General features: G+C 41.0%; 1 protein-coding gene across 1 annotated transcript in view; it reads right to left on the reverse strand.

Moving 5' to 3' along the window:
* Positions 1 to 13372, reverse strand: part of CSPP1 (centrosome and spindle pole associated protein 1) — a 143396-nt gene that overhangs the window by 24999 nt on the left and 105025 nt on the right. Inside the window, exons 26-27 of the mRNA XM_023727764.1 lie at positions 6951 to 6997; positions 2831 to 2894 (exon numbers count right to left, since the gene is read on the reverse strand). Coding sequence (XP_023583532.1) covers positions 2831 to 2894; positions 6951 to 6997 — 111 coding nt within the window. The remainder of the gene's footprint in view (positions 1 to 2830; positions 2895 to 6950; positions 6998 to 13372) is intronic.

Here is a 13372-nt window from a genome sequence, read left to right on the forward strand (position 1 = left end):
CACAAGAAAACTACTGGAACTAATAGAAGATTTCAGCAAAGTTTCAGGATACAAGATAAACATACAAAAATCAGTTGGATTCCTTTACACCAACGAAGAGAACTGTGAAAAGTAAATCACCAAATCAATACCATTTACAGTAGCCTCCAAGAAGATAAAATGCTTCGGAATAAATCTAACTAGAGACGTAAAAGACCTATACAATGAAAACTACAAGACACTACTGCAAGAAACCAAAAGAGACCCGCGTAAGTGGAAAAACATACCTTGTTCATGGATAGGAAGACTCAAAATTGTGAAAATGTCAATTCTACCCAAAGCGATCTACAGATACAATGCAATCCCGATCCAAATTCCACTGGCATTCCCTAATTATATGGAGAAACAAATCACCAACTTCATATGGAAAGGGAAGAAGCCCCAAATAAGTAAAGCATTACTCAAGAAGAGAAACAAAGTGGGAGGCCTCACACTACCTGATTTTAGAACCTATTATACAGACATGGTAGTCAAAACAGCCTGGTAGTGGTACAAGAACAGATACATAGACCAATGGAACAGAATTGAGAATACAGACATAAATTCATCCACCTATGAGCAGCTGATATTTGACAAAGGCCCAAAGTCCGTTAACTGGGGAAAAGACAGTCTCTTTAACAAATGGTGCTGACATAACTGGATATCTATCTGCAAAAAACTGAAACAAGATCCATACCTCACACCATGCACAAAAACTAACTAAAAATGGATCAAAGACTTAAATATAAAATTGAACACGATAAAGATCATGGAAGAAAAAATAGGGACAACGCTAGGAGCCCTAATACATGGCATAAACACAATAGGAATCATAAGTAACAATGTACAAGCACCAGAAGAGAGACTAGATAACTGGGAGCTCCTAAAAATCAAACATTATGCTCATCAAAAGACTTCACCAAAAGAGTCAAAACACAACCTACAGACTGGGAAAAAATTTTTGGCTACGACAAATCCAATCAGCGTCTAATCGCTAAAATCTACAAGATACTGCAAAATCTCAACAACAAAAAGACAAATAACCCAATGAAAAAATGGGCAAAGGATATGAACAGGCACTTTGCCAAAGAAGATATTCAGGCAGCTAACAGACACATGAAGAAATGCTCACGATCATTAGCCATTAGAGAAAAGCAGATCAAAACTACAGTGAGATATCATCTCACCCCGACAAGGCTAGCATGAATCCAAAAAACACAAAATAATAAAACTGGAGAGGTTGTGGAGAGACTGGAACACTTCTACACTGTCGGGAGGAATGTAAAATGGTACAACCACTTTGGAAATCGATTTAGCGCTTCCTTAAAACGCTAGAAATAGACCTACCATACGATCCAACTATCCCGCTCCTTGGAATATATCCTAGAGAAATAAGAGCCATCACACAAAAAGATACATACACACCCATGTTCATTGCAGCACTGTTCACAATAGCAAAAAGATGGAAAAAACCCAGATGCCCATCAACGGACAAACAAATAAACAAATTATGCTATATCCACACAATGGAATATTATGCAACGATAAAGAGCAACGATGAAGCCGTGAAACATCTTATAACATGGAGGAAGCTGGAGGTCATTATGCTGAGTGAATTTAGTCAGTCACAGAAGGACAAATACTGTATAAGACCATTATTACAAGAACTCAACAAAAGGTGTAAACACAGAAGAAAACATTCTTTGATGGTTATGAGGGTGGGGGGGGTTGGGTTATTTACTAATTAGACAATAGATAAGAATTATCTTCGGTGATGGGAAGGACACCACACACTACAGCGGAAGTCAGCACAACTGGACTAAACCAAAGCTAAGAAGTTTCCTGAATACAATCAAACACTTTGAGGGACAGAGTAGTAGGGGTAGGGGTCTGGGGACCACGCTTTCAGGGTACATCTAAGTCAATTGGCATAACAAAGCTTATTAAGAAAATGTTCTGCATTCTACTTTCATGAGTGGCGTCTGGGATCTTAAAAGGTTGCAAGCGGCCATCTAAGATGCATCAATTGGTCCCAACCACGTGGAGTAAAGGAGAATGAAGAACACCAAAGACACAAGGAAAGTGTTGCCCAAGAGAAAGAAAGGGCCACATAAATCAGAGACTTCATCAGCCTGAGACCAGAAGAACTAGATGGTGCCCGGCTACCACCAATGACTGCCCTGACAGGGAACACAACAGAGGGTCCCAGATGGAGCAGGAGAAAGGTGGGGCGTAAAAATCAAATTCTAGTAAGAAGACCAGACTTAATGGTCTGAATGAGACTGGAGAAACCCCAGAAAGCATGGCCCCTGGATTCTCTATTAGCCCAGAACTAAAACAATTTCCAAGGCCAACTCTTCAGACAGGGATTGGACTGGACTCTGGGACATAAAGTGATACTCGTGAGGAATGCGCCTTTTAGCTCAAGTAGATACAAGAGACTAAACAGGCAGCTTCTGTCCGGAGGTGAGATTGGAAGGCAGAGAGGGTTAGGAGCTGGGTGAATGGACATGGCGAATCAGGGGTGGAAAGGAGGAGTGTGCTGTCACCCAGTATGGGGAGAGCAATTAGGGTCACATAACAATGTATATATAAATTTTTGTATGGGAGACTGACTTGAAATATAAACTTCCTTTAAATTACAATAATAAACAAACAAAAAAAACAGTAATAAAACAGAATCTTCCCTTTTTTACCAGGCTGTACAACGGAGTGTAGTACTGATTTTGCAATATGAAAAAAGGCACTTAAAAGAAACAGAATTATTGTTTAATATTTAAAAAAACATCATCAATAAAATAAATATACTCACCAATAAAAGCACTGTCAGATTCCAATAATGAATTTTTCAAGAAATCAGGAGGGTCATTTCTGGGCTAAAAGAAACATCGTATATGCATGACTATTTTTTTTAGTTTTGTGTGGGGAAAAAAACAAATTTTTACCAATAAGAGGCACAAGTTTCCACACTGTCACCTAAGTAAGCAAAAGCGGATGCGGAGAGGCAGGACAGGCTGCTTGCCTCCTACTCCACCTGCTAATTCCCAGGAAATGCAAGAAAGACTCCATACAACAGATTGTGAGGACAACAGAGGTCTGGCAAGCTGACTCCTACTCCACTCCTTCCTGCCCCCTTGTGGCTGAAGTCAAATAAAAGGGTCACCTAGAGTATGAAGCAATTAACTTCATTAAACATAAATTTCACTGCCAAGATTCATTCATTCTTTCAGTAAGTCATATAGTACACTTACTATTTCCTCCATACTAGCAACAGGGGACACAAAGATGAATTAAGAGTTTCTGTTATGGAATAAGAAACCCTGGTGGCATAGTGGTTAAGAGCTATGGTCGGCAGTTCGAATCTACCAGGTGCTCCTTAGAAACCCTATGGGGCAATTCCACTCTGTCCTATAGGGTCGCTATGAGTCGGAATCAACTCGACGGCAAGGGGTTTGGTTCTGGTTTTTGGATATGGAATAGATGACACAGTCCCAAGGGAGAGAGAGTCACGGGCTCAGAAAATCACAGCCTTACATGACTGCAGTTGTAATGAGGGCATATTGCAGAAAAAAATATGCTAGGGTCGGGTTTATTATAATGAGCTTTCAAATGAGAACTTAAATTTACACGTAGAAATTTTGCAATAGAGGATACTATTACCTAATATGTTGGAAGGAACCTAAAGTCATCCTCCACCATCTGCCAACACCTCCCCACCAGATTTCTGGGCTGTGCTGTAACATTCCAGGGAATAGCTGTTGAAATCTTGGTGGAGTAGTAGTTAAGCGCTACGGCTGCTAACCAAAAGACAGGCAGTTTGAATCCACCAGGCGCTCCTTGGAAACTCTATGGGGCAGTTCACCTCTGTCTTACGGGGTCACTGTGAGTCAGCATCGACTCGACAGCAACAGGTTTTCTTTTTAATGTTTAAGGCAACCTATTCCACAGATGCACAGCATTATCAGAAAGTTCTTCTCTTACACTGAATTCTTCTATATACTGAGTTTAACTCTCCTTTGTAATTTACCACCCGATGATTCTAGTTAGGTTTTCTCATTTAACGGCGATGATAACAACAGCAGCTAATATTTATCAAGCTGTGCTTAGCACTTCACACATACTGCCCAACCTCTCTTCTGCCTCGCAACCCTTCACATAACTGGAAAGAGCTATCAAAGTCCACCTTAGTCTTATCTTCTCCATGGGAATCACCCCCAACTGCATGGTGTGTTTTCCATATAATCTAGTTTCTAGGAAGATAAGGAACCCAAGATTTATTAGCTTGTTTTTTTAACAGTCATGATAAACTGCTGACTTATGCTGAGTTTCTACTTGGCAATACCTATTATTAATCTAGGATTTTATCCCAAATGCTAGATGTTAAATTTCCCTTATTAAATTTCAGTATCTTTTCACTGAGAGATGCGACTGCCACTTACGGAGAAACCCACCAACTTACAGAGTCTTCACAAATTTCATCCAAACATCTCAGGCCGTGTGGTACGGGGGCAAGTAGGAACTTTGTGGAGTTTGGCCTGGCTTCAAATCTCAGCTTTCCCTATTACTGGCTGTGTGACAATGGGCCTTTAAATATGAGTTTCCTCTTATGTAAAATAGGGATAATCATATCTTGCTGTGGCATTTACAGCAAATAAGTGTAAAGTACCCAGCACAGGTCCAGACTGGGGCCGATAAATGGCAGTTATCAAGAACACGCGGAGTCCCTGGGTGGCACAAGTGGTTAAGCGCTTGACTACTAGCTGAAAGGCTGGCAGTTCAAACCCACCCAGAGGTGCCTCAGAAGACAGCCTGGCGATCTGCTTCCTAATGTCACGGCCAGGAAAACCCTATGGAGCAGTTCTACTCTGCACACACGGGGTCGCCGTGAGTCAGAACTGACTTGATGGCAACTAACTACAATCAGCAACTAGCAACCCTGGGCAAGGAACACCCTGGCTGAGCCAATGCTATCTGCCTCGTAGGGATGTTGTGAAGACTAAATTTATATTTCTAACCTCGATTTTTTTCCCTGAATTCCATCTCAGAAATATCTGTCCCCTCACCAGCTGCACCTGTTTTCCTAATGGGCATCTCAAACTTACCATGTCTATAACTAAATTCCTCATCTTCTCCCCAACCCCTAAAGTTATCTCTCCTGCTTCGCAACTTTGTAAGTAGCAACCCGAAGCCAAAGACCCTGGAGTCCCTCCTTGATTCCTCTCATACCCCACTTCCAGTATGTCAAAATTCCTATCAGGTTTCCTTTCAAAATCAATGCAATCAAAATCAATCACTTCTCACCACTTCTACTGCTACCACCCTGCTCCAAGCCACCTTATCTCTTACCTGGATGACTGCCATAGCCTCCTGTCCCCTCAATCTATTCTCAACAAACAGTAGTTAGTGACTGTATCAAAACATAAGACAGATCATGTCACTCCTCTGTTCAGAAACTTTGAAAGATTCTCATCACATTCACAGAGTAAAAGGTAAAACCCTATAATGGCCTCTGAGGCTCTGTTGGTCCCCGCCGTCCCCTCTCTACCTTATTTCCTATTTGCCCACCCTTGCTTACAGTCCTTGAGCCACCCTGGTCTTCTCACTGCTCTCTGAATGGACCAGGTCAGTTCCTACTGGGGCTTCTACTTGGACTGCTCTTCCTCCAGATATCTACACCCCGGCCAGATATTTTGCACGGCCAGCTGCCTGGTGTCCTTATTCAGATGTGACCTTCTCAGCGAGGCCTTCCCTGTCCACTGTATTTCAGTGTGTAAGCCCTCCCACCAGAGCACTCCCCAACCCCCTCTCCCTGCTATCACCTTCTCCATGGCATCACGATGTAATTCTTCGATACATTTTATTTGTTTGTTTATTTCTCCTACCAGAATGAAAGTCTTCAGGGCAAGAGTTCTTGTCCCTTTTGTTCACTCCTGCATTCCCAGAACTAGAAAAGTATCTGGCACATGGTCAGCATTCATTAAATAGCCACGGAACGAAAGTGGCTCATCCATTCCCTTTATTCAGTCTCTGCACAAATGTCACCTCCTTAGGCTCAGAGTGGCAGGGTTACACTTACTGTGGTTATTTTCTTCACAGCCCACACCACTACTTACATTGCAGAGTCCTGCTTCTACTACCAAGGAGCCCTGGTGGTACAACAGTTAAGCACTCATCTGCTAACTGAAATGTTGGTGGTTCAAACCCATCCAGCAGCTCCGCAGGAGAAAGACCTGGTTATCTGCTCCCGTAAAGATTACATCCTAGAAAACCCTATGGGGCAGTTCTACTCTGTCACCTGCTATGAGTGAAAGGCAACTCGACAGCACCTAACAACAACGTCTACTACTACTGCTAATATAAAGGACAGCAGAAAAAGACCTCAACCTGTTGCCAGAACTGCCCCATAGAGGTTCCAAGGAGCGCCTGGTGGATTCAAACTGCTGACCTTTTGGTTAGCAGCCATAACACTTAACCATTATGACACCAAGGTTTCCTTAGTGACAGCAGACACTTATATTGCACTTGTTATGGGTCAGGCCTTATTCCAGGGCTTTTAATATATAATTTAATCCTCACAACAACCCTTTAGCTATTTTTATTTATTCAATAAACATTTGTATAGCATTCACTATATGCCACGGCTGTCCTAAATGATCTGCAAGTATTGATTACCTTAATCCTTACAACCAACCTCTGAGGTATGTAGTGTTATCCCATTTTATAGATTACGAAACTGAAGCAGTTCTTCGCCATGACACTATGCTTTCTCTACATTTTATGCTAGTAGTTCTCTAGCTACCCACTACACTCATGAGATAAGATTTAAATTCTTTCTTAACTCAATATTCCAAACTGGAATTCTTGCTTATACTATTCCTAAAACAATTCTATTCCCCTAAAACTAACTCGAAAAATTAAAATTGGTTTCTTACCATTCTGTGGTCTCGTATTTTAATGTTTGGAATGGCATCCAAGTCAACTGTAGTCAATGGAGAACAAGCACAAATTAAAAGGTTAGAATATGTTTTAATGAATAAAAGTGAATTTTAAAACATCTTTTGTGACTAGCTTTCTACTGGAAATTGCTTTTTATCCAACTACTATTTCAGGATACTTTTAAGATACGACTTGTAACCCTGCATCCATTCTAGTTGGGCAAAATTCTCCCATTCACATTAATAAATATGAAAGTAAAATCATTATGAACCTAAAACTGATGTCTACAGGAGAAAATAATTCAGGATTCTTCACCATCTTCTGTCTTATTTCTACTGTCTGTGTAGGAAGTTTCTGAGTAGAGCTAAACAGGGGGCTCCCTCACATGAAACTGAAGTAAGCTAAATTCGAGATACCTCATTTCAGGGACAAAGACCTTATACCAGGTACCCTAAAGCCCCTTCCCCAGTTTGACCCGCCTTCCCATGTGTTCCTCTGAATAGTTCATTTTCTCTTTTTCGACACTGCCTTTGGGAGTAAACAGGCTGCCAGTGATAACCTGTATTCCATCTTCTTCTTCTTGTTCGCTGCCATCAAGTTGATTTCGACTCATGTCGACCCCGTGTGTGCAGAGTGGAACTGCTCCATAGGGTTTCTGAGGCTGTGACCTTTAGGAAAGCAGATTGCCAGTCCTGTCTTCCAACGCACCCTGGGTGAGTCTGAACTGCCAACCTTCTGGTTAGTAGTCCAGCATTTAACCATCTGTACCACCCAGGGACTCATATTCCTTCCTAGACTATTTTATAGCCATGTTTGTGATTGTTGTATAGTTAAACCATATTCTTATAAATTAAGTCATCATAGTGTTTGCTGGCATTGGGAGTGGTTACTGTGGGAGACAGATACCTTTGGTGCCAAAATGCACTTGTACCCACCTGGAGACCACTTTTGGGCTAATCAGCCTAAGTTGCCAAGATCCCACATTGATTAGATTATCAGTTAGGACCCGCTAAGGAAAAATTTCACCAAACTGGGTGGAAAGGTTGAAGAATATAATTGTTTCTCTCCTCTCTCCTGATTATATGCCTAAAGTAGGGGGTCAGCAAAAAAGAGGAAGACCCTCAACAAGATGGTGTGACACAGTGGCTGCAACAATGGTCTCGAACATACCAATGACTGTGAGGATGTAACAGCACTAGGCAACACATAAGGTCACCCTGAGTCAGAACTAACTCGACAGCATCTAACAACAACAACATTTATCACAGAATTTGGGTTACTAAGGTGCCAGGAGAAGGTGATCTATGAGACCATTATTAAAAATTGTATATAAGATGGAGAACAGACTTTACCTTTGGGCCAAAGGCTTGTATCACTTACTCCACTTACTCCTGTGATGCTAATTCATGAGGTCAAGAGTGTCCTCAGATTTTGCAGGCCAGACCAGTATACCAAGATAAGGTCTTCAATTTTTCTAAATATCACTGGTAGGACCATAGCTCCTATTCTCATTACTGGATTGTTTTATTTTTATAACCCATTTGCCATGGCCAACCTCAGTGGCCTAAAGGCTGGCAAAGCTGGTGAAAATACAAGTTTGAGGGTCACGCAGTATACCTGGATATCAACAGGGCACATCGGTGCACTCTGAGGCAACCAGCTCCACTCTGCCTCTAGGTGCTCACCCACCCCCACCCAGCTACACACTCCCACAGGATCCTAGGCTTCTCCTTTGCAGCATTCATCACACTTATACTTATTTATCATCTAACTTCTCTGACAGAGTATAAGCTCCATGAGAGCAGTCACCTATTTCATTCATCACCATATTCCCTGGATCTAGTTGAGTGCTTGCACTCAGTAGGCACTCAGTAAGTATCTGATGAATGACCGACTGTATAAAAATGCATTCATAGCTCAGTCTGATGCTTTACAGATTACACACCATATCAAAACTTACACACACACACACCATAGAGAAATGCCCTGTAGGCGTTCTTCCTTTGGTTCTCAGTTCCTGGTGCAGATGTCACTTAACCTGGTCAAAGTACTCAATTCTCCAGACTACAGTGAATGGTTGGGTCCTTCTCATTCAATGACACATGATCGCAGCCAAGCCAATCAGAGTCCTCTCTAACACTTGTTCTTTTCTGGGATTACAGGCCCAAGGGGCCATATGAACATGGAGCTACCAGTGGAGGCAGCCTGCCTGGGACTTATATCAATTTAAGAGATGAAGAAAGCCAGCAGAAGAACAACCCATTGATACTATCTGAATACCAAATCCAACCTCGCCAATAATTCCTTTTCTGTTTAAGCTAGTTTGATTTCGGTGTTTATCACTTCGAAATCAAAGAGTCTTGTCCTATGTATGCCCCTACGTAACCTTGAAGAGCAGCTTACCTTCTGATGGTAAAACTATTCAAAAATCAACAAAGGATTAGCAAGGTTAGCCTCTGAAATTGTAACAACTGTATAAAATGGAGCATAGACAAGTTATGACTAAGAAGACCTGAGAGACCAGCACCTTCAAATAGTGGCCAAAGGAGAAGTTCAACAAGGTAGACTTCACATGAAAGAAGGTTGAGACCTAAAAATGAACGTGTTAACATAATAAAGATCATGGAAAAGATCAGCCCAAGAGCAAGATCAGCAGTACTTGTCTCACCTCGTCTAAGGGGGAAGAGCCTTTGCGGGGTGTGCCAGAATTACAGTAAGAAAGGTGGACTCCATGTAGGAAGTATCCTCTACGGCCTAGATGAAGTATGCCTTGACTTTCGCTAATGCTCTCACCAAACCTCCATCTCTGACTTTCTAGTAACCTGACACTAATAAATGGTGGGCTAGACAAACAGAAAAGACATTTAGGTGACTGGAAATATAGACTCTCCTTTATGAACTAAAAAATTATCATTTATTTGTCATGAGTTTGGTTTGCAGGAGTCAATTTCTCAAGCTTGAGATATAACAAGTACACCAACAAAATGAGACCAGTGGTTCTCAAACTCCAATGGTATACACAAGAATCACCTAAGAAGCTGGTTAAAGACTGTTATCCCGGGAGGCGCTAGCATTCACAGATGCCCTATCTGAGCAGCTAGCCCAGTTCTCTCTGTGGCATTTCTATTTTTTCTTTCTCTCACTTCACTATTATCTGTCTCATATGGTTGTTGTTGTTAAGGGTTAAACAAAATAATGCAAATGAATGTGAGTAGAGTTTGAATCTTAGAAATAACTCAGTACTCACAATGTATATGTACATTAGGAGGTCTACTGACTTTAAAGTATTCTGATTTCATAACTACATACATGAGCAAGTACAAAAATACTTCATTTATCTGGAAATCTAATACAGAGCTGAGAATGAGGAAGTAGGAGAAGTTAAATAAGTAGCCAAACAGATATATATGGTGGTATACTACAAAGAGCACAAGCTTAAGGATCAGACAGATCCTGGTTCTGCCACTTACTAGCTATGAAAGTAACTCTACAAACAAATTATTTTAACCTCTCAGGGTCATAGGTTCCTCCACAATAAAATAGTGATAGTATCTACTCATACAGCTGTTGAGAGGATTCATTCATTATAAAGAAAATATTTACTGAATGCCTACTACATTCTATGCCAAGTGCTGGGTATGTAAACAAAAGACAGTTATTTAGAGGGGAAGCAGACAATAAAAAGTGAACAAATAAATAGGTAATTACAGATTATATCAGATATGAAAAAAACAAACGTGCTACTATGTTGGAAACCAACAGGGGCATACACTTTGGATAGGATCAGAGATAATCCTGGCATGGTGGGAACCTATAGTAAGTACTCAAAAATTGATTGCTATTATCAACATCATCATTTTGTCATAAAATTTACATATTCATCATTCAGTTCTAGCTCAATGATAATTAAACACTCACCTGTCAGATTGGTAAACATCAAGAAATATTAAAATAAGCATTCGTGAAGGTGTGGGAGAACAGGCTAGGAGCCTGGTGGTGCAGTGGTTAAGTGCTTGGCTACTAACCAAAAGGTCAGGGGTGTGAACCCACCAGCCACTCTGCAAGAGAAAGATGTGGCAGTCTGCTTCTGCAAAGATTTCCAGCCTAGGAAACTGTATGGAGCAGTACTACTCTGTCCTATAGGGTCACTATGAGTTGGAATCGACTCGATGGCAATGGGTTTGGTTTGAGCGGGGGGAACAGGTAATCTCAAACTTGTTGGTAGGAAGGTGAACTGCAGTAACTTCTTTGGAAAGTAATTTAGCGATATCCATCAAAGTTTAAATGCATACAACCTTTAAAGCAGCATTTACACTTCTAGGGATTTATCCGATAGATGTGCTTGTACCTGGGACCAAAGATTAATGTACAAGCATGTTTACTGGATTATTCTCAGTACTAATACCAGCAAAAGACTAGGAATTCTTGAAACTTCCATCAATACAAGGTTGATGAAACTATGGTACACTCACTTAACGAAATATTATGGAGCGTTTAAAACAGGGCTTCTAACCTGTTCATTCTGGTTGGAACCCTTGCTGGTAATTCGCATTTCTAACAAGTTCTCAGCTAATGCTGATGGTTAGGGACCAATTCTGAGAAGCACTAGCACGGCAATGGTTCTCAAAATTTATTATACATAAGAATCATCTGGGGAGCTTGTTAAAATGTAGAAATCTGATTTATATTATATCTGAGGTGGAAATGCAATTATCAGCAAGGGTTCAAACCAGAATGAACCAGTTTGAAGACCTGCTTTCAAGAGAATGGTGTTTGGCATAACTGGATGTTCATCTGTACAAAAAAATGAAACAAGATCCATACTTCACACCATATACAAAAACTAATTCAAAATGGGTCAAAGACCAAAATAAATCTAAAACGATGGAAGAAAAAATAGGGGCAATGCTAGGGGCCCTAAAACATGGCATAAATAGAATACGAACCTAACTAACAACACACAAACAGCAGAACAGAAACTAGATTATACACTTACGCTCATCAAAAGAGTAAAAAGAGAACTTCCAGACTGGGAAAAAAATTTTGGCTATGACATCCGACAAGGGTCTAATCTCTAAAATCTACAAAATACTTCAACACCTCAGTAACAAAAAGACAAATAATCCAATTAAAAAATGGACAAAGGATATGAATAGACACTTCATCAAAGAAGACATTCTGGCGGCCAGCAGACATATGAGGAAATGCTTGCCATCATTAGCCATTAAAACAAAAACAATAACCAAAAAACCAAACCCGTTGCCATTAAGTCAATTCTGACTATAGCGACCCTACAAGATGGAGTAGAACTGCCCCATACGGCTTCCAAGGAGCAGCTGGTGGATTCAAACTGCTGACCTTTTGGTTAGCAGTCGAGCTGTTAACCACTGTGCCACCAGGGCTCCATTAGAGAAATGTAAATCAAAACTACAATGAGATACCATCTTACCCTGACAATACTGGCACTAATCCAAAAAACAGAAAATAATAAATGTTGGAGAGGTTGTGAGTAGTATCTGGGGTCTTAAAAGCTTGCGAGTGGCCATCTAAGATAGATCTACTGGTGCCATCCCATCTGGAGCAAAGGAGAATGGAGAAAACCAAAGACATGAGGAAAGTATTAATCCATAGGACTAAAGGACCACATGAACCAGAGACTCCACTAGCCTGAGACCATAAGAATTAGATGGTGCCCAGCTACCACCAACAACCACTCTGACAGGGATCACAATAGACAGTCCTGGACAGAAGTGAAGAGAAATGTAGAACAGAATTCAAATTCATGAAAAAAGACCAGACTTACTGGTCTGACAGAGACTGGAGGAACCCCCAAGACTATGGCTCCTGGACACGCTGCTAACTCAGAACTGAAACCATTCCCAAAGCCTACTTATCAGAGAAAGATTAGACAAGACTACAAAACAAAAAATAACACACGTGAGGAACATGCTTCTTAGTTCAATCAAATATACAAGACCGAATGGGCAACTCCCGTCCAAAAGCAAGACAACAAGGCAGGAAGGGACAGGAACTGGACAAACGGACACAGGGAACCTGGGGTGGAAAGGGGGAGCATGCTGTCACATTGTGGTGATTGCAACCAATGTCACAAAAACAAAACAATATGTGTATAAATTTTTGAATGAGAAACTTGAGCTGTAAACTTTCACCGAAAGCACAATTCGAAAAAAAAGAATGGTGTTTTCAAAGACAGGCAAAACTAATCTGTTAGAAGTCAGGTACCGGCTCCCTCTGGAGGCAGGTAGTTAACTGGGGAGTGACACAACGGGAGTTTCTGGAGTGCTGGTAATGTTCTAGTTCTCAATCTGGATGCTATTTACACGAGCGTTCACTTGGTAAAGATTCTTTAAGCTGTGTACTTAAGATCTGTGCACTTCATGTATTTATGTGAGTGCTG

This window comes from Trichechus manatus, unplaced genomic scaffold (assembly GCF_000243295.1).
Source record: "Trichechus manatus latirostris isolate Lorelei unplaced genomic scaffold, TriManLat1.0 scaffold00018, whole genome shotgun sequence".
Taxonomy (NCBI): Eukaryota; Metazoa; Chordata; class Mammalia; order Sirenia; family Trichechidae; genus Trichechus; species Trichechus manatus.